The sequence below is a fragment of the Electrona antarctica genome (genome assembly GCF_951216825.1).
Source record: "Electrona antarctica genome assembly, chromosome: 22".
NCBI classification, from domain to species: Eukaryota; Metazoa; Chordata; class Actinopteri; order Myctophiformes; family Myctophidae; genus Electrona; species Electrona antarctica.
This window is the reverse complement of record NC_136805.1, coordinates 34,389,767-34,409,221: the sequence shown is the minus strand read 5'-3', so window position 1 is coordinate 34,409,221 and position 19,455 is coordinate 34,389,767. Positions and strand designations below refer to the sequence as shown.

Here is a 19,455-nt window from a genome sequence, read left to right as displayed (position 1 = left end):
AGCAGAGGTGTAAAACAAAAATTGGCACGCCATACAGCGAGGTGAAAGGTCAAAAACTATCCCATTTCCAGACTAAAGTCAACTAAAGTGGACACCGGACAAAAATCCCTGCTATGTATCGACTAGTGTGACATACGCACATGTCCGGGGAGACCTCCTCTACAACACCACACTGTCCGCTAAGCAGCAGAGGTGTAAAACAAAAATTGTCACGCCATACAGCGAGGTGAAACATAAAAAAATGTCCCATTTCCAGACTAAAGTCAACTAAAGTGGACACTGGACAAAAATCCCTGCTATGTATCGACTAGTGTGACATACGCACATGTCCGGGGAGACCTCCTCTACAACACCACACTGTCCGCTAAGCAGCAGAGGTGTAAAACAAAAATTGGCACGCCATACAGCGAGGTGAAACATAAAAAAATGTCCCATTTCCAGACTAAAGTCAACTAAAGTGGACACTGGACAAAAATCCCTGCTATGTATCGACTAGTGTGACATACGCACATGTCCGGGGAGACCTCCTCTACAACACCACACTGTCCGCTAAGCAGCAGAGGTGTAAAACAAAAATTGGCACGCCATACAGCGAGGTGAAACATAAAAAAAAATCCCATTTCCAGACTAAAGTCAACTAAAGTGGACACTGGACAAAAGTCCCTGCTATGTATCGACTAGTGTGACATACGCACATGTCCGTGGAGACCTCCTCTACAACACCACACTGTCCGCTAAGCAGCAGAGGTGTAAAACAAAAATTGGCACGCCATACAGCGAGGTGAAACATAAGAAAATGTCCCATTTCCATTCCATTTTTGTCAGGTGTCCACTTTAGTTGACTTTAGTCTGGAAACACCTCTGCTGCTTAGCGGACAGTGTGGTGTTGTAGAGGAGGTCTCCACGGACATGTGCGTATGTCACACTAGTCGATACATAGCAGGGATTTTTGTCCAGTGTCCACTTTAGTTGACTTTAGTCTGGAAATGGGAAATTTTTTATGTTTCACCTCGCTGTATGGCGTGCCAATTTTGGTTTTACACCTCTGCTGCTTAGCAGACAGTGTGGTGTTGTAGAGGAGGTCTCCCCGGACATGTGCATATGTCACACTAGTCGATACATAGCAGGGATTTTTGTCCAGTGTCCACTTTAGTTGACTTTAGTCTGGAAATGGGACATCTTTTTATGTTTCACCTCGCTGTATGGCGTGCCAATTTTTGTTTTACACCTCTGCTGCTTAGCGGACAGTGTGGTGTTGTAGAGGAGGTCTCCACGGACATGTGCGTATGTCACACTAGTCGATACATAGCAGGGATTTTTGTCCAGTGTCCACTTTAGTTGACTTTAGTCTGGAAATGGGATGTTTTTTGACCTTTCACCTCGCTGTATGGTGTGCCAATAAAAAATTGTACACCTCTGCTGCTTAGCGGACAGTGTGGTGTTGTAGAGGAGGTCTCCCCGGACATGTGCGTATGTCACACTAGTCGATACATAGCAGGGATTTTTGTCCAGTGTCCACTTTAGTTGACTTTAGTCTGGAAATGGGACATCTTTTTATGTTTCACCTCGCTGTATGGCGTGCCAATTTTTGTTTTACACCTCTGCTGCTTAGCGGACAGTGTGGTGTTGTAGAGGAGGTCTCCACGGACATGTGCGTATGTCACACTAGTCGATACATAGCAGGGATCTTTGTCCAGTGTCCACTTTATAAAGTCCATGCACTCCAGTGAATAGCATTTATCCATTTAGATAACTTTTTTACGTTATTTAATTACTTATTTTTACACAGAAACATAATGTGTGTCTTATAGCATCATATAGCATCATTTAAATGCTTCATTTGTAGTTTTAATGTGCAAATTAAACTTTTTTTCAATACTCTAGAGGGTACTCTTATTTTGAAGAGATCGTCCACCGGAAGTCTTATATTTGCTCACTAGATTTGCCAAAAGAACAGTGCTCTGAATGGCTGCTTGAATGCACCCATGCACGCATGTGTGTACAGTTAATTACAGTACAACTGTACGCGTGACTTTTGTTTTTTGCAGTTTAACAGCTTGTCTGTTTCAGAGAGATCATGCTTTTAATATCGAACAGGATCAAACTATGTTCGCTGGCGTTCACGGCCGCACGAATGTGCAGCAGCGGTCCCGTAGCGGCCAACAAGAACCCGGTGGTTTACTTTGACATTGCTGCAGACAACGAGCCAGTAGGGAGAGTAACCTTCGAGGTCAGTGAATACGGCTCACTATACTCATGTATTCACTTCTTACATAATCTAAACAAGCATAACTAATTGTCACGTTGCACATTTAGTGTAATGGCCATATATTGGCCATTTGTTTTTAAATGTGTCAAGTGTCATTATAGTTAAGTATTTTCTCCCACTGTACTGTCTTTCATTTCTCTTTTTAATTATTATTCTTTCAGTTGAATGCGGATGTTGTGCCCAAAACAGCAGGTAACTCCTACTATTGGCTGCATGGCTGGCTTTCATGTCATATTGACATGAAAGAGGAATAGGCATGGGTTAAACAAAAATAATTGAGGTTCAGTTTAATTTAGTGTTGCAGAATCTTTCCACTGAGCCAACAAGCACAATAGCAGCATTTGTGACTCTGTTTTACATGAATGGAACATCTGTATTTATTTACCCTATATTTCATGTCAAGTTGGCTGGCAATGGCTGGTGTGAGAAAAGGTATTGCAATGCCTGCATCACATACTGTACCATGCATGCAGGCTGCAACCTTGTATGACTTCACAGTTCACGTCTTAATAAATGTGAGGTGACAAGACAACTATCTTAACTATTGTTTTACTCACAGAAAACTTCAGAGCCCTGTGCACTGGAGAGCACGGCTTTGGTTACAAGGGGTCAATCTTTCACAGGGTGATTCCCCAGTTCATGTGCCAGGTAAGTTAACATGAATGATGTGAATCCTCAATACAAGTGGTTACTAAACTAACAAACAGAATGCCGTTGTGGATATCATGGTGTCAAAGCGTTGTTTTTCCTGATTAAAGGGCGGGGATTTCACCAACCACAACGGAACTGGAGGAAAGTCTATCTATGGATGGAAGTTCCCTGATGAGAACTTCAAACTGAAGCACACTGGATCAGGTACAGTGTATAACTGCGCACCCCCATTTGAAAAGATATGCCAGGGACCCCCATAAGAGAAGATTTTTACAGCTCTAGCAGAGATTCTCAACCTGTTTAATTTCAAGGACCCCCCCCCCAGTTTGACATGCATTAGTCTACGGACCCCCATTAAATGGCATTTTTATCTCTGAGACCACCAATTTATATTGTAAAATCATTGTAAATGAACTGAGTGTACAAATGACAACAAACATTTGTACACTCTCAGAGTTACAGACCCATAAGGGTCCGTTTGGTTCCAAAATATAATTTAGCTGGGGACCCCCTGGAACTCCCTCAAGGACCCCTGGAGGTCCCCGGACCCCACGTTGGGAACCACTATTAGAGAAGAGGTTCTGTGTCAGGATTTCCCTGCATAGGTCGAAATGGGCCGAGCCCTCCCAAGAGGAGTGGAGAAACCCCCTTTTTGCAGTATCGTATCCAAAAGGTACAGGCATTTCCTCAGAGCTACAGAGGATAGAATTTGGAGTGGAAAGTAAAAAATGTTGGAGCGCGAAACAACCGCTTACAGTGCTTATGAAGTCAGCCAGTACCATGTTTTCCTAATGCAATCTTACGGAAGCAGTATACTGCGCCTGCAGACGGGGGTTAACTGGCCACCGTCTGACTAAATAAGCTATTTAAGCTAATAGCGGAGGGAGAGGTTCCAAACGGGGATAATTTAACCTTTGCCCAGTGGTTATGAAGGCTGTTCTCACTGTTCTCCTGCATCGGGTAGCATTCCACTTGAACACACAGTACTGACTACTGAGTGCAGTGCTGTATATTTTTGGCTATTTTTTAGATTTAGCGTGGGGGGAAAGGGGAGTTACAGCCCTGGGTGAGGTACCCCAGTCAGTGAAGTCCATCTTGCAGCTGTTGAGTGTAGCCCAGCTGTCTTTGTGGTATTGTCAATTTGTCATACTTACTGCTCTCCAACAGATGGCAGTGTTGTGCGAGTAATGTCTCCATGTTCAGAACATAATCAACTCCATATGCTTGTGTGAGATGACCTATTTTGTCCAAATTGACCATGAGGTTTGGATTTACAAACAAGGCTGTGTAATTTCCCCATGTATCTTGTTGAATTGATATGTTTTGAATGGATTTGTGCAGCTTGCTATGAAGGATGTTTTATTTATCATTTTACTTACACCCAAATTGTCCACTGATAAGAAGCTAAGTTTGCATGCCAGCTCCATTATCTGGTTCTTGAGATCAATTTGAACTGACTGGCAGGAAAGGAAAACTAAGCATTGTTGCCAGTGGTGTAAGAAGTACTCTGATTTTGTTTTAATTTTACAATTTCAAGAGTTAAATTATTGTTAAACATTTGCATTACTTAATTTACAAGAAGTCTTGGGTCTGAGAGGCTAAATCAAATGGTGGTCCGTGGCTCAAATGACAAATAAATAATGGACCTTGATATGAAAAGGGTTGAAAACCACTGCTTTACACCACTGACTGTGCTTATCTTATCTTTGTGTCTTTAGGCATCTTGTCCATGGCCAACGCCGGAGCCGACACCAATGGATCTCAGTTCTTCATCTGCACTGCTAAAACAGAGTGGTATGTGCTGAGACAACAAACATCGCAACAGTGGTTCCCAATCCTTTTTAGCTCAAGACACAACAAAATAAATGAGATGTTTGCCCGGGACCCAAACTAGTGAAAATAGCAGATCTACAAGCACAGAGTATCTGCTATTTTCTCTAGTATCACATATATTTGAATGTAGTAAGCCTTGCCAAGCCTCATATGAGGCCCATAGGGCAGGACTATCTCCCGTTTCTGTAGTGTGAGGCAGCTTGATGTACAAGTACACCAACCCACTTGACATGACGCTAGTATGTCACAGGGACTTGCCCCTATCCAACCCTTGATGCTGAGTGACATGACGCTAGTATGTCACAGGGACTTGCCCCTATCCAACCCTTGATGCTGAGTGACAAGCAGGGAGGCACTGGCTCCCAGTATTTGGTATGAACCGGCCGGGGATTGAAACAGAAAAAAGGAGATATTTACATGGTATTTAATTGGTCCCTGGAAAACGTTATCGTCCATTACATAAATTGGAAATCTTTTGGCACACTGGCAGTCGGTATACAACAATAAAACATCATTACATAAAATACACAAATGTGTTAAAATCATAATCAAATCCCTAGTACCAATATTAGATCCATATCATGATGTTAGACTGGATATTGTCTGTGATTTTGGATATTGTACTATTGTGTGAGATAAATAAAATATTGTGTCAAAAAAATAAAATATCTGACCAGGAAAAATTGTTATCAGCAGAAAAACTCTTGATCGGGAGTCGGGACATCCGTAGTTGTGAGGGTCAGTTTATAAACTTCTCAGAGTGTAGATTGGGGTCCTTGGACTAATGCATACTTTAAATGAAAAGGGTTGAGAATCACTGGGTTAGAGAGTAATATGAATTCTGACACCGTCCGGGGCGGTGATAATGATAATAATAAACCTCTTCTATTCTTCCCTTAGGCTGGATGGCAAGCATGTTGTCTTTGGCAGTGTCAAGGAGGGATTGGACGTGATCAAGAAAGTGGAGACTTTTGGGTCTCGGTCTGGGCGAACCGCCAAGAGGATCACCGTCACAGATTGTGGAGAGCTAAAGTAGATCATGAGCGGAGAGCCGACATGGTCTCGGCCTCACCCCCTGCTGTGATTTCAATGTGAAATGGTCAGTCGCACAGTGGCTCTACTGTTTGGTCAGGGTGCACTGCGGCACCCCTGGTTGTTGACAGTAGTTTACCTAACAGGGATACGGTGTCAGTCAGTACTTTTCTTTTTTTCTTTTTTTTTTACTTTGGTTTACCTAGTGGATTCTTGGGTGGAATTTTCATACCTTGCGGGTTGTGTTTTAACAAGCACTTAACAATGTGAATTTGGGATTATAAAACAGTGTAAACTTGAATCGTCGTGCATTTCATTCAGGACTACATTTCATCATATTAAAATATGATAATTTATCTGTGCATTTTGTCTCATCTGTTCCACACTGTTGAGCAGGGTGATGTGATGATGGACACTAGACTTAAGGGAAGTATAGTATGATTATTTAGTAGGGCATTTGTTGCACTGAATTCACTGAACATAAGAACAAAACAAAACATTTAAAAGCCAATACATTGTTGAATATATTTTATACAAACATTTAAAATTTGTGATGGGAGATTAATCGGCAATCGGCCGATATTGGCCTTAAACCAATTAATCGGTAATTGGTATAGGTAAAATAATATATCGGATTATAGCAGATATTTAATTTTATTATAATTATGTTGAAAAATGTATTTAAAAAGCCTGAAAAAGCTTTCGAAAGAGGCAATTGTTGGAACATTTAAAAAAAAAAAGCTACATTCAAGCTGTTTATGTTGGGATATGAGCCAACATTTCAATAATAATAATAATAATACTTTTTTTTAGAATGCCCCAAATAATTATATATTTTTTAATACAGAATGAGATATCGACATCGGTTATCGGCCATAATAGCAATTAATTATATCGGATATCTATATCGGCCAAATTGTCGGTAGGCTACATCCCTATTTTAAATATATAATAAATAAATACTCAAGTACTCAAACTCAAGTGCTTGCTGATGTCTCCTCGGGTGTTTCTAAATATCTAGTAGCATGTTTGATTGGAAATCATACAGTATGAATGGGGTTGCGAGTTGCGACCTCTCCACCCTCAGCAGCAGCCAATGAGTAGGCCTTTAGATTCCACATGAATATGAAGTGGATAAAGACATCTATCTATAAATGCACCAAGTCTCTGTATGTCGTGCGTCTGTAATCCACGTTACTCGGAAACCGTTCGCCCCCACTGACTTCAAATTTGACAAACGTGTTGCCCAGGCTCCGGACAGGGCCCAAATCCAGATCACCCCGGCCTAGATATCCATAAATGGAACTGGCCTGTTCTCAGTGTTCTGACATCACAATGATGTCACATGATTAGAAGTTAAAAAAAACAATAGAGTAGATTGTTACGGCTCTAGCAGTGATTCTCAAACCGTTTAATTTCAAGGACCCCAGGTTTGACCTGAATTAGGCTACGGTCCCCCATTTAATGGCATTTCTATCTCTGCTGACGCCTAATGTATATTGTAAAATCAAAGTTAATTGAACTCAGAGTGCACAAAGGTTCCATTTGTACACTCTGAGTTACAGACCCATAATGGTCCATTTGGTTCCTAATTATCATTTAGCTGGGGACCCCCTGGAACTCTCTCAAGGACCCCTAGGGGTCCCCGGACACCACTTTGGGGACCACTGACTTATAGGGCTGTATTTTGCGTGTCTTAAAGGACCACTTCACCACTTTTCAACATATCTTCATATAATTGGTCCTCACTAATGTTCATGATAAAACACCACCATTTTTTCCTACTCAGTCTGTGTCTCATAGGAGGGCTTTGGGCAGTTCGGACACCCGTCCACCAGTGACATCATCATTAGGCAGATTTTTTTTAAAACAAGATTTGTTTTAAAATATATTTAGATTTGTATTATCGTGAGAACGATGGCTTCAACTTTTGCATTGCAACTTTTCAGGAAAAGAAAGCCTGCCGTTTCTTGGATTCACCATTGATGATGTCACTGGTGGACGGGTTTCTGAACTGCCCACAGCCTTCCTATGAGACACAGACTGAGTAGGAAAAAATTGTGGTATTTTATCATGAACATTAGTTAGGACCAATTATAGGAAGAGAAGTTGAAAAGTGGTGAAGTGGTCCTTTAAGTACCAGGTCTTATTACATAACTTAAGACCTGGAGGCGTGATCAATGCCATTTGGCTATTCTGAGTGGCCAAAAAGCATTGACCACGCCTCCAGGTCTTAAGTTAAGTAATAAGACTTGGTACTTAAGACACGCAAAATACAGCCCATAGGGTGTAGGCTAGGGACACTCGTAGACCATCTGTGTAAGTGTGATGTAAAAACAACCAGCAGGTAGAATATGAGAAAGCATTGACCCTCTTTCTGGGTAGGCGTTTTTTGCAGTGGTGATCACTTCGTGAATGAATTTCATGACTTTTGCAGTATAAGTAAAACTTTTTAAACAAATAGTGGTTTACAGTGGTGAGAGTTATTACTGCTGCTGCTCGGAAGCTCTGTGACACCTGGAGGCCTGCAGTATGCCACGTGGTCTCCAAAAGTGACCGCCCCTTTTGAGCACATCATGTTAGAAGATTATATGACTGCTGACCACTTGTGAAAATGGCAAGACGCACACATGTTGATCGTCGTCATTGATTGCCTCAGTCGGGCATGAAAACACTGCTGCTGAAAATGTCCCTACAATTCTGTTATGTGCCTCGTTTCTCCTTGCCCTTCCCGCTATTTCCACTGCCAATGCATAACATTTCATGTCCAAAGAGAGTAAACTTAATACACACACACACACGCACGCACACACACACACTGACACCACACACACTGACACACACACACACACACAGAGAACTATATGAGAATAAACCAGGAACAGAACATGCATCTCGTACCATTGTGCACAGACGTCACGTCAGTCTCTGATACAGTAAATATGGACTGGGCAGCTCTGATGTGAAAAGGGAAAGTATTCCAGAGCCTGGGAGCAGCTGCTGCCGCAAAGGCCCCATCAGCGGCGGTCACCCTTTGATCTTTTGTTAGTCGCAATCACATCCAGCTTTAACTGGTCAGCCGACCTCAAAACCCTAGGTGGGTTGTAATTAGAAATGAGGTCTGCAAGGGATGAGGGTGCGAATTTTTAAAACATACATTAAAATCAGAGACGACCAATTGGTGGTCATCATATCACAGATATCAATACGCTGACTGGGTCAAGCAGCTAAAGGTCATAATTCGTGACAAGAATGATTGGGTTATTTTGTTCTGGAACGAGATCCTAATACTGAGGCAGGGATATATATATGCCCATTTGAACCAAACGAACCAGTTGCATTAGATGACATTAGATGAGTGCTTATTTGATGGTGACACTTGCTAATACTTAAACACGGGGTGTTTTCTCTTCAAAAATGTTTGCAGGGGGTGAGACGGTGGTGTGGGCAGGTGGTGGGTCCTCTCTCTGTCTCTGCATCACATCGAACAGTTCCAATGGTGGGCGGGATCTCTGCATCACATCGAACAGTTCCAGTGGTGGGCGGGTCCTCTGCATCACATCGAACAGTTCCAGTGGTGGGCGGGTCCTCTGCATCACATCGAACAGTTCCAGTGGTGGGCGGGTCCTCTGCATCACATCGAACAGTTCCAGTGGTGGGCGGGTCCTCTGCATCACATCGAACAGTTCCAGTGGTGGGCGGGTCCTCTGCATCACATCGAACAGTTCCAGTGGTGGGCGGGTCCTCTGCATCACATCGAACAGTTCCAGTGGTGGGCGGGTCCTCTGCATCACATCGAACAGTGCGTTTTAACAGCGAGAGAACAACGGCGACTATGGGCGATACAGATCTCCTAGTGAGTGCTGTCATTACCTATGTCCTCGTATAAGTGGTACGCCCGCTTTTCGACTATCGCCTCTTCGCCTGCTATCGGCAGTAGCTGCTGGGTCCCATAGACAAATAACGCATTTCCGAAAAATATGTTTGGCTGTCACCCGCTGTTAAAATGTACTGATCAGGAAGTTCCGCAGGAAGGACTGGAGGTCACCACTGGGAGGCTCCGTTTCAGCTGTTGGCTGTTTTTAGAACAATACCCAAAACAGCACGTGGATTGGGGCAAAAAGTCATTGCATAGCAAAACAATTTTCAAAAATGGTTCTCATAGTTCTTTAAGGGGTCGGCAAAAATATCGATTCATGGATATTTTGCAATTTTTAATGCCACGGCAGTCGCTTTTTATTTATTCATTCATGTCAGAAAGACATACTGATGTTATCTGGCTACATTGAATGTATGATTGGACTTTTCTGGTCTCTATATTGTTTAGAATTGTTTTAAAATGTTCTAGAATAATAAAAGTAAAGCAAAGTGACTTTGCGAAAAAAGCCGCAATAAAATTGCAATATCGAATCAAATCGCAATATATTTAAGAATCGCTTTATAAATCGAATCTGCACCCTAGGTATCGGATCGGGAGGTAAGTGAATGTGGTCCCACCCCACTTCTTATTGGTACAGACAACTAAAAATGGACAGCTTTTATACAGAACAGTCAGTGTCAAGTCTGTTGCTGTCACCAGCTCATAGGGTAAGAGGAGGTATCGTTCGATGACACTTCAAGCACATGACAGTCACGTTGAGCTTTCTAGGGGAAAGGGCGAGAGATGACACTAGGATTAAGTAAATAGTACGAAAACATACATGAAAAAACATACCTGAAAAGATACATTAACGAACTGATAAGAACCAGAGCGAAACAGGGCAAAGGAAAGCGCTAGCCCCCCCTCCCTCACACCTGTGCCCTCTTCTTGCACTATGATGCCCGAATTGCACCTTTCTAAACTAAATGTGTTGTATATAGAGTATGGAACATAGCCTACTGTAAAATTGTTTTTTTTTGTTATCAAATGTTTTTTATTTAAGACAAAATAGCACAATAAAACATGTTAACACCATGAATGAATAAAGAAAACAAAACAAGTAACACATACAACAGCAAAAGAAAGGAACACAAAAACAAACAATCCCACCCACCCCTCCCCCCGGGACCAAAGATGCCACAAAATGCACACCTGTAAAATTGTTCACACAAAGCTCACCTAACTTTGCTACTACAGGGAAAATATGCACATCTACATAATTATACTCTTTTTACTCTTTGTCTGCTCTTTTTTGCACTCTTTATTCTATCCATTTGTTTGCCGTGTTTGCTGTTTCCTGTTATCTATGCTGTAGCATTGTCTGAAGGAAGCCCAACAAAATATAGTTTTACTCTTATGTACCTGTACACAGGATGTAACAAAGTACAACCTTTGACCTTGAATGCAAGCAATTATTGATCGATAAAGCAGACGAAACTGACCTTCACCTATCAGATGACAACTCACACATTGGTGAACGGTTAAGGACACGGTCAATGTGGCTGCATGTATCACACTATAAGCTATTCAAGGGCTCAGCCTAGCCTTTGGGCCAACAAATATACTTGTGCGTTGCACCAAATAGATGTCAAGTGCAATTGCCTGCAGCCTTGGCATTGCCTTTTCTTAAGGCAAAGGAATTTGAATTAGAGTGCACACCTAGCCTGCAGCCCATTGTTGTTAACACATGTCCTGTCAATAGCCATATGTCATTGAAGCTAATGGTCAGGGCTAAAGCAATGCACCCGACTGATTATATCAGGGCCTGTGTAAAGATCTTACAGAATGCTACCCTGTGGCTATGCAGGCAAATGATCTGTGCAAACTTTAACCTGAAAAGTATAGCCTCGTGTCAGTATCCAACTATTAGCTTTGAGTTGCACATTATAACAAAATAGTCTAAACAGGGTTAAAATATACCTCAATGACAATAATTCTGTTTACCCTCAGGAGCACCGTGCGCACGGCTACTCATCTGTAAACATTGTTTGATTGATGAGTTTAAGTCCTTGTTTGAGCCGAATCTGAATCTGAATGAACTCCCTCTGTGGTTGTGGACTTTGTTGACATTAGGAAAGTATTTTGACATGTGTATGCAGAATGTTGTATGTTAGTGTAGCAAACTCTGTCGTCAGCCCTAAGCCATTCCAGCCTATCCAAATGGGCAGGGGTGAGGTGGGTTCTGGGAGTACAAGACCAAATAGTAGCCTGACCAGTTTGTTTTGGTAAGTCTGGAGCCTTGTCAAAGTCAAAGTCATACGATTTGTCACACACGTTACCGCAGTGAAATTTCTTCTCTGCATTTGACCCATCTCTTGGAGCGGTGAGCCGCAGCCAAGGAGCGGTGAGCTGCAGTGTGCGCCGCGCTCGGGAATCATTTGATTAGTAGCTCAACCGTCCTGCGTACCACCAGTTTCTAAATGTCACATAATGCAGGAGGCAGCAAAACGTTGTGTTATTGAAAACAAGCACTTCCAAACTCTGACACTTAGAAAAATAATCAAATGCAGGGCATTTCTTGACAGAAAGTAGCTCATAACGTTTCTATGGTGGATTTTTATGAAACAAAAACTTTGCAGATAGAAAGAGGATAATTCAAGCTTTTCGTACTGCAATGTTGGTGAGTTTAACATTGTTTAATGCAATCAGACAGGACTTTTCTGTTTGGGTGAATGGGCTGTCAAGGCCAGAAAGTAGTTTTTTGCCACTCAGTGGGCGTTCCCGCATAACTTCCAGGTACGATGATGTCATGTGCATACCCTCAAGTAGTACATTGTGGGTTTAAGCTGGCAGGCCCTTTTTGATGTCAATCAAGTCACCTTAATAGAAGTGTTTTTTGTTTTGTTTTATACATTTAAATAATATATTGTTAGGGCATGTCATGTGGTCTATACCTGCACAGCCTCTGGTAGATCACAATCTACCTTTTGGGCAGCGCTGCTCTAGAGGAATTAGTGAAATAATATAGTGTTACAATTACAATAGTGTTAGGGCAACCACACTGCTGGGAGAAACTACAAGTTGTACTTCTCCCAGCAGCTGGAGTTTTTGTACAACAATGTGCAAACACAGCAGCCAGATTTGTAAGATAGTATAGGAGAATTAAGGATATCAAAAGGAACACAACAACCACAAAGACTAATCATTGTGTGTATTCCTGCATCGAGTGATCTTGGTACATAGACATTGAATTATTGGAGATTCTGACTTTCAATTGTATACATTTAGTTTTGATTGTATTGTTGCACGTTTCTCATGCCATTGCCAATAAAGCCCTTTGAATTGAATTGGGTTAACCACGCCCCTTGATGATATCAGATTGCAATGTTTTCAAGGGGGAGTGGTTAACATGCAGGCTAAGAGCTTATAACAACAACTCTACATGACGTGCATTCCATTCATCCGTGCGTAGGCTACAGTGCTGCACGCGTGACTTTTTTCCCCCCGTTGAATAACTTCAACTTGTACAGTCTGTTTCAGAGATGCTTTTATCAAATAGGATGATCAAGCTATATGTGTTATGTATGTTACTAATGTACAGCAGTGGTGTCGCGGTCAATGCGAACCCAGTGGTTTACTTTGACATTGCTGTAGACGGCACGGCAATAGGAAGAGTAACTTTCGAGGTCAGTGAGTATGTCTTCAGTTCTTGCATAATCTAAACGGGCAAAAGTAGGCCTAATTGCTACGGTGCAAATTCAGTATAGTAGCCATTAGGAATACAACATAATGTCATTATTTAAGTATTTTCTCACACTTTCTTATTTTATCTCACCTTCTTTAATGTCTCTTTTTATTCTTGCAGTTGCGTGCGGATGTTGTGCCCATAACAGCAGGTAGGCCTAATCCCTTTGCATTTAATTGCATGCATTTAGTGTTGCAGAATCTTTCCTCTTAGCCCGCCTTCAAGGCGACCAAGTTCAAGGCGACCAATGCTAAATATAAGGCTTGAACACCGCCTTATATTTAGCATTGGTCACATCTGCATTCTGCATCTCTGATTAATTGAAAATGGTTGTAAACAAGTCTTAGTGCTTTATCATGGTTTCCTCCACAAAGTATCAAGTTTTTGTATTGACTTATGCTTTCTTTGAAATGTAGGCCTACCCATTCTACATAGGCCTACTGTGAAATACAATTTTCAATCAATCTATCAAAATTGATTTCAAATTGGCTGCTGCAGTACATAGCCTGCCCTATAGGCCTACCATGCAGGCCGGCTGCAATTAAGCTTGTAATATGTGAGCATGGTAACAATAACAAACAAGATGACTATCTTTACTATTGTTTTACTCACAGAAAACTTCAGAGCCCTGTGCACCGGAGAGAAAGGTTTTGGTTACAAGGATTCAATCTTTCACAGGGTTATTCCCGGGTTCATGTGCCAGGTAAGAATGAAGTATGAATGAAGATGTTGTGAATCCTCGCTCAATAATACACAAGTGGTACTGTAACTGAACTAATAACAAACATAATGTGTTGTGGATATCATGGTGTCAAAGTGTTGTTTTTCATGATTAAAGGCCGGGGATTTCACCAACCACAACGGAAGTGGAGGAAAGTCCATCTATGGACACAAGTTTGCTGATGAGAACTTCACTCTGAGACACATCAGCACACCACTGGCAGAAGGCTTTCCAGCTGGAGCAGGTACAGAGTAGACTGGTGTATATTTAACCTTTGCCCAGTGGTTAGATAAAAGCTGTTATTCCTCAGGCACTCTTCTCATAGGGTATAGTTATAGTAGCTATAGCATTCCACCTGAAGACACAGTAGGCCTACTGTATTTACTTGCGCAAGCAGAGCGTGCAAGTAATGTTATCAGTCAGGTGCTATGTGCGTATGTCCCTGACACTGAAACATATCATCATTACGTCACCATCGTCAACCAATTATACCCTGCCGTTGGTACATAATCTTCATCACGATTCACAGAAAGCATACCTGCACGGTCAGATATGATGTCCGTATGACATCATATCACGTGCATTCTAGTAACGATGACGTGTTTCAGAAATTACATATACATACCGGTAGACATAGACATAGGCAAGCTGGAAGGTACGTAGCAAATGGGTAAATCTAATAATTCAAGGCTAAGGCTAAGATTTGAAAGTTTGTAGCGGTCTACAGCACTTGCACGCTCTGCTTGCACACTAGTAGGCCATTTATGGCCTACTTGTGTGCAACAAGCAAGTAGGCACTCGACAGAGTGCAGTTCTAGTTATTTGAATGTATTTGGACTTCATAATATCCGCAATGTTCATACATTGCTGGTATAGAGGGTATGCACATTGCACATGCAAATAGGACTTTTCTGTTTGGATAGGGCTGTCAAGGCCAGAAAGTAGTTTTTTTTTTTGCCACTCAGTAGGCATTCCCGGAATTTCCCGCATAACTTCCTGGTATGATGATGATGTCACGCGCATACCCTCTATTGTGAAATCCAAATTATGCATTCAACTGTATAGCTCCCTATTCTGGGGGTGAACATTTGGTGAAAATGGCAAATCTACAAGCTCACAATTGGCTATTTTCGGCAAAGAGATTTAGCATATAGAGTAGAGCAGTGGTTCCAGAGGCGTATCTACAATAAGGCGAGGGCAGGCGTCCGCCTGTCCAAATCCATTTCTGGCCTGGCCAAAATCCATACAATGAGAAAAAAAAAGAGGACAAAAACAAGACCTGAGAACTATTAATGGACAGCTGATTGGCCGTCGCGGACCCTCAATCACCCATTGGAATGTAAATGCATGCCTTTCAGCCTTTGTATCCTACTCGTCTGGCAGGTATCTCTTTGAAAACCTTTAGTGTTACGATTGTGCGCGGGGAGACGACAATTAACACATCTTGTCTGCCCAAAACGTAATTCCTGGATACGCCACTGAGTGGTTCCCAAACTTTTTCAGGGCAAGGACCCCCAAATTTGCACTCATTAACCCCCATTTAATCGCATTTCTATCTCTGAGACCCCAATTTATATTGTAAAATCAATGTTAATTTAACTAATGAGAGTGTACAAATGGAACCATTCCATTTGTACATTCTCTGAGTTACAGACCCATAACGGTCCATTTGGTTCCTAATTATGATTATTATGGGACCCCCTGGAACTATTTCAAGTACCCCTAGGGGTCCCCAGACCGAGACAGAGTATTTATTAAGAAGATTCAGCAGAGTAACAACATACAGAGAGTGAGGAACAGCCCAGGCCTATTCCAGCAGCCCCTCCGGGCGCAAGCCTCCCCAACCCCATTCTCAGACAGTTCTTATAGTCTTGTCTTAACAGAGATGCTATACTGAATGTCCATATAAGGATCTGCGCTAAACATACAGACAAATAGTATACAATCGCTGACAGCGTGGAGGAGTCAGGTCAGCTGTTAGATTGACAGCTGCAGCTGAGCCAGAATGAACATATTGGTGAACAATGAGACTGAATGGAAGGCAGAGAAATGCACAATAATGCGTATATTTGGCATTCTAAAATAGCCATTACAGACCCCAGTCAACGACGTCTATAGGGTTTAAGTGGTGTATTGTAAACTTGCAGATGTTTAGTGTAGCCCAGCTCAGAGCCTTCTCTGGCCCAGCTGTCTTCATAGTATTGTCATAGTTCCTGCTCTCCACCAGATGGCAGTGCTGTGTGAGTAATGTCTCCATGAACTGCTCCTTCTGAACTTTATCAACTCGGCGTGGCTTAAATTGTAAGATTACCTATTTTGCCCAACTTGACCATGAGGTTTGGATTTACAAAGACGGCTGTGTAATTTCACCATGTATCTTGTTGATTTGATATATTTGGAATTTTGGCTTGCTATGAAGGATGGTTTATTTATCATTTATCAATATCTGGTTCTTGAGATGAATTTGAAACATGACTGGCAGGAAAAGTAAAAGTACCTCAAAATTCTGCTTAAGTGCGGTATGTGAGTAAATGTATTGGTTTAACCACATTAAAGGGAATTTGCCACAGGTCCTCTGGGCCAGTGACTTTTCAAGATCACTGGCCCCACTATTGTAGCTATACTTGCCCAGGAACATTATTTTTGAATTTAATAACAGTCAAGAACTGACCCTCATTAACCAGACAATTTCACAAAATCATTACAAAACGCCACTACCACAGGAAAATAATGTGCACTTATAGGTGTTTGGGTTATGGCATTCATTTTACTGGCCCAAGTGGAAGGTGTGTTCTACTAGCCCGGAGGGTCTAGTACTTTCGGCCCAGCGCCATTTATAATTGCCTATCCCTGTCAATCCCTGCACCACTGACTGTTGCTTATCTTTCTGTCTTAGGCATCTTGTCCATGGCCAACGCCGGACCCGACACCAATGGATCTCAGTTCTTCATCACCTTGGCTCCAACAGAGTGGTATGTGCTGAGACCATGAACATCGCAAGGGCTAGAGCAGTGGTTCCCAAACCTTTTAGCTCAAGACCCAAATTAGACGTTTTCCCGGGATCGACCCAAACTAGTGAAAATAGCAGATCTACAAGCTCACAACGTGAGCTCACATCGCGCCGCGTTGCAAGCTTGTGGATCGGATCCTTTCTCTACTATATTCTTAATTTATTTATGGAAATTATTAGATGATTTAGAGCGCCGGTTCTCATTGTCAGGTCTGGGGACCACCAGAACTCTAATGAGTGTACAAAGTACAGAACCAAATGGACCTGTAAGGGTCAGTTCATAAACTTTAGAAGAAGGAGAATACCAGCACTCACAGAGTCCTTTAAGGCACTTTATTGTTTCATCTTTACAAGGGAAAGGTAAGCTGCAAGCAGCAACACAACAAACGCGTTTCGGCCAAGGGCCTTCGTCAGCATTGAAAATGTTGTAAACAAGGCAAAGTGTCACATTTATACAGTGCGACATCCTCCCCTATCCGGGTTGATGCAAACCAAATCCATGAAATAGAATAAGTATGCTGCACTCGGTTCATAAACTTCTCAGAGTGTAGATCGGGGCAATACAAATGCAATGCATGGACAGTACGTACAGTACATGAGGGCATCAACCAAAGTGTGCATATATTCCCGGACGGGTATGGACCACAGTGATAATAATAAACCTCTTCATTCTTCCCTTTAGGTTGGATGGCAAGCATGTTGTGTTTGGCCACGTCAAAGAAGGAATGGATGTGATCCAAAAAGTCGCGACATTTGGTTCTCGGTCTGGGAAGACGAGGGCCAGGATCACTATCGCAGATTGTGGACAGCTACAGTCTCAGCCTCACTCCCTGCTGTGAAATGGTCAGTCGCACAGTGGCTCTACTGTTTGGTCAGGGTGCACTGCGGCACCCCTGGTTGTTGACCGCAGTTTACCTAAAATGGATACGGTGTCAGTCAGTACTTTATTATTATTATTTTACTTTGGTTTACCTAGTACATTTTTGGGTAGAATTTGGGTCATGTTTTAACAAGCCCGTAACAATGTGAACATGGCATTATATAATGAAGTGTACACTTCGTCATGCATTTCATTCAGGGCTACATTTTACCATATTAAAATACAGTTAATTGTTTTTGCGCATTTTGTCTCATCTGTTCCACACTGTTGAGCAGGGTGATGTGATGAACAAATTGAACACTAGACTCAAGGGAAGTATAGTGTACGATTATTCAGACTATATTTTGAACTATTAGTATAACATTTGTTATCGTCTTTGCCATAATCAGGCCAGAATATTAAACCATTCAGGACGGGAACCCCTTTTGGTGTCTTGACCCTTCTGGACGGGATTCACGGGAACCCCTTGTGGGGTTCTTGTTGCTATGTACACTATATAGCAGCATAACATTTTTGAATCAGTATTTGAAGTTTTTCAGAAAACCTAGGTCTGGATTTAGAGGGTGTTTTTAGAATCGGCCTCAGTCCTAATTCTTAAATGGGTTAATGCATCGACCACAGAGCTTTTGCATTATTAATGTGAAAACTAATTTGGATGAGTTACTTGCACGCCGCCCCTCAGGATTCACTGAACATAAGAAAAACGAACGCGTATAAAAGCCAAGAAATTGTTGAATATATTTTTAATACAAACATTTTCAAATATATAATATCATTAATTCCATTTCATGGGGTACTCAAACTAAGGCACATAAAGTGGTGTTTTACACAAACACCAACCCTTTTAATCTGAAGTTTACTTGATAGAACAAAAACAATAAAGGTTAAGATCAAAGCATGCACATCCAGCCTTCCATTATCTTTCTGTGTTGTGCAGTATTGTTCCAGTAAACATGGCTATATCTCTGAAAAGAGCACTTTGGTGTTTGCTTGAACTAGATGTAGGTACATATAATCTCCCTCCACACACACACACTCGGAGGGGAAGAGGGTGCTACAATAATGTTCTTAAAACCTTTGGAACAAAAAATATAATCGTTACTTGGTTATAGGAATCCTTCGCACGATGCGGTAATAATAATCAAAACAATAATAAGGCTTTTCAAATATATATATAAAATGGTACCATCTATAACACTGATCATAATACAGATACACAATTTATCCCTTTTAGTAAAGAATGGTTGCATATTTTATACAGACAAAATATCATGGTACACAGAGTCTATTTTCCATAAAGTTATTTCTGTAATATACATAGTGGAAATGGACATTTCAGTCCAAACCCTTGAGTCCAACGGGTTGCCTGTGAGAAAAAAAAACATCCACATTTTCTTAATTCACAGTTGATATGATTCACTGTTCAGTATTAAGACTTAAAATAACTATTTACAT

General features: G+C 41.7%; 2 protein-coding genes across 2 annotated transcripts; both read left to right on the top strand.

The window, feature by feature from the left end:
- Nucleotides 1-1,942: 1,942 nt before the first annotated feature.
- Nucleotides 1,943-6,147, top strand: LOC306915361 (peptidyl-prolyl cis-trans isomerase A-like). The gene is made up of 6 exons (XM_079492677.1): nucleotides 1,943-2,230; nucleotides 2,431-2,461; nucleotides 2,829-2,917; nucleotides 3,028-3,124; nucleotides 4,639-4,714; nucleotides 5,654-6,147. The coding sequence occupies exons 1-6, from the start codon at nucleotides 2,078-2,080 to the stop codon at nucleotides 5,787-5,789; spliced, it is 582 nt and encodes a 193-aa protein (XP_079348803.1). The 5' UTR covers nucleotides 1,943-2,077; the 3' UTR covers nucleotides 5,790-6,147.
- Nucleotides 6,148-13,073: 6,926 nt separating this feature from the next.
- Nucleotides 13,074-18,235, top strand: LOC306915360 (peptidyl-prolyl cis-trans isomerase A-like). The gene is made up of 6 exons (XM_079492676.1): nucleotides 13,074-13,330; nucleotides 13,510-13,540; nucleotides 14,004-14,092; nucleotides 14,228-14,354; nucleotides 17,007-17,082; nucleotides 17,803-18,235. The coding sequence occupies exons 1-6, from the start codon at nucleotides 13,187-13,189 to the stop codon at nucleotides 17,957-17,959; spliced, it is 624 nt and encodes a 207-aa protein (XP_079348802.1). The 5' UTR covers nucleotides 13,074-13,186; the 3' UTR covers nucleotides 17,960-18,235.
- Nucleotides 18,236-19,455: the final 1,220 nt, after the last annotated feature.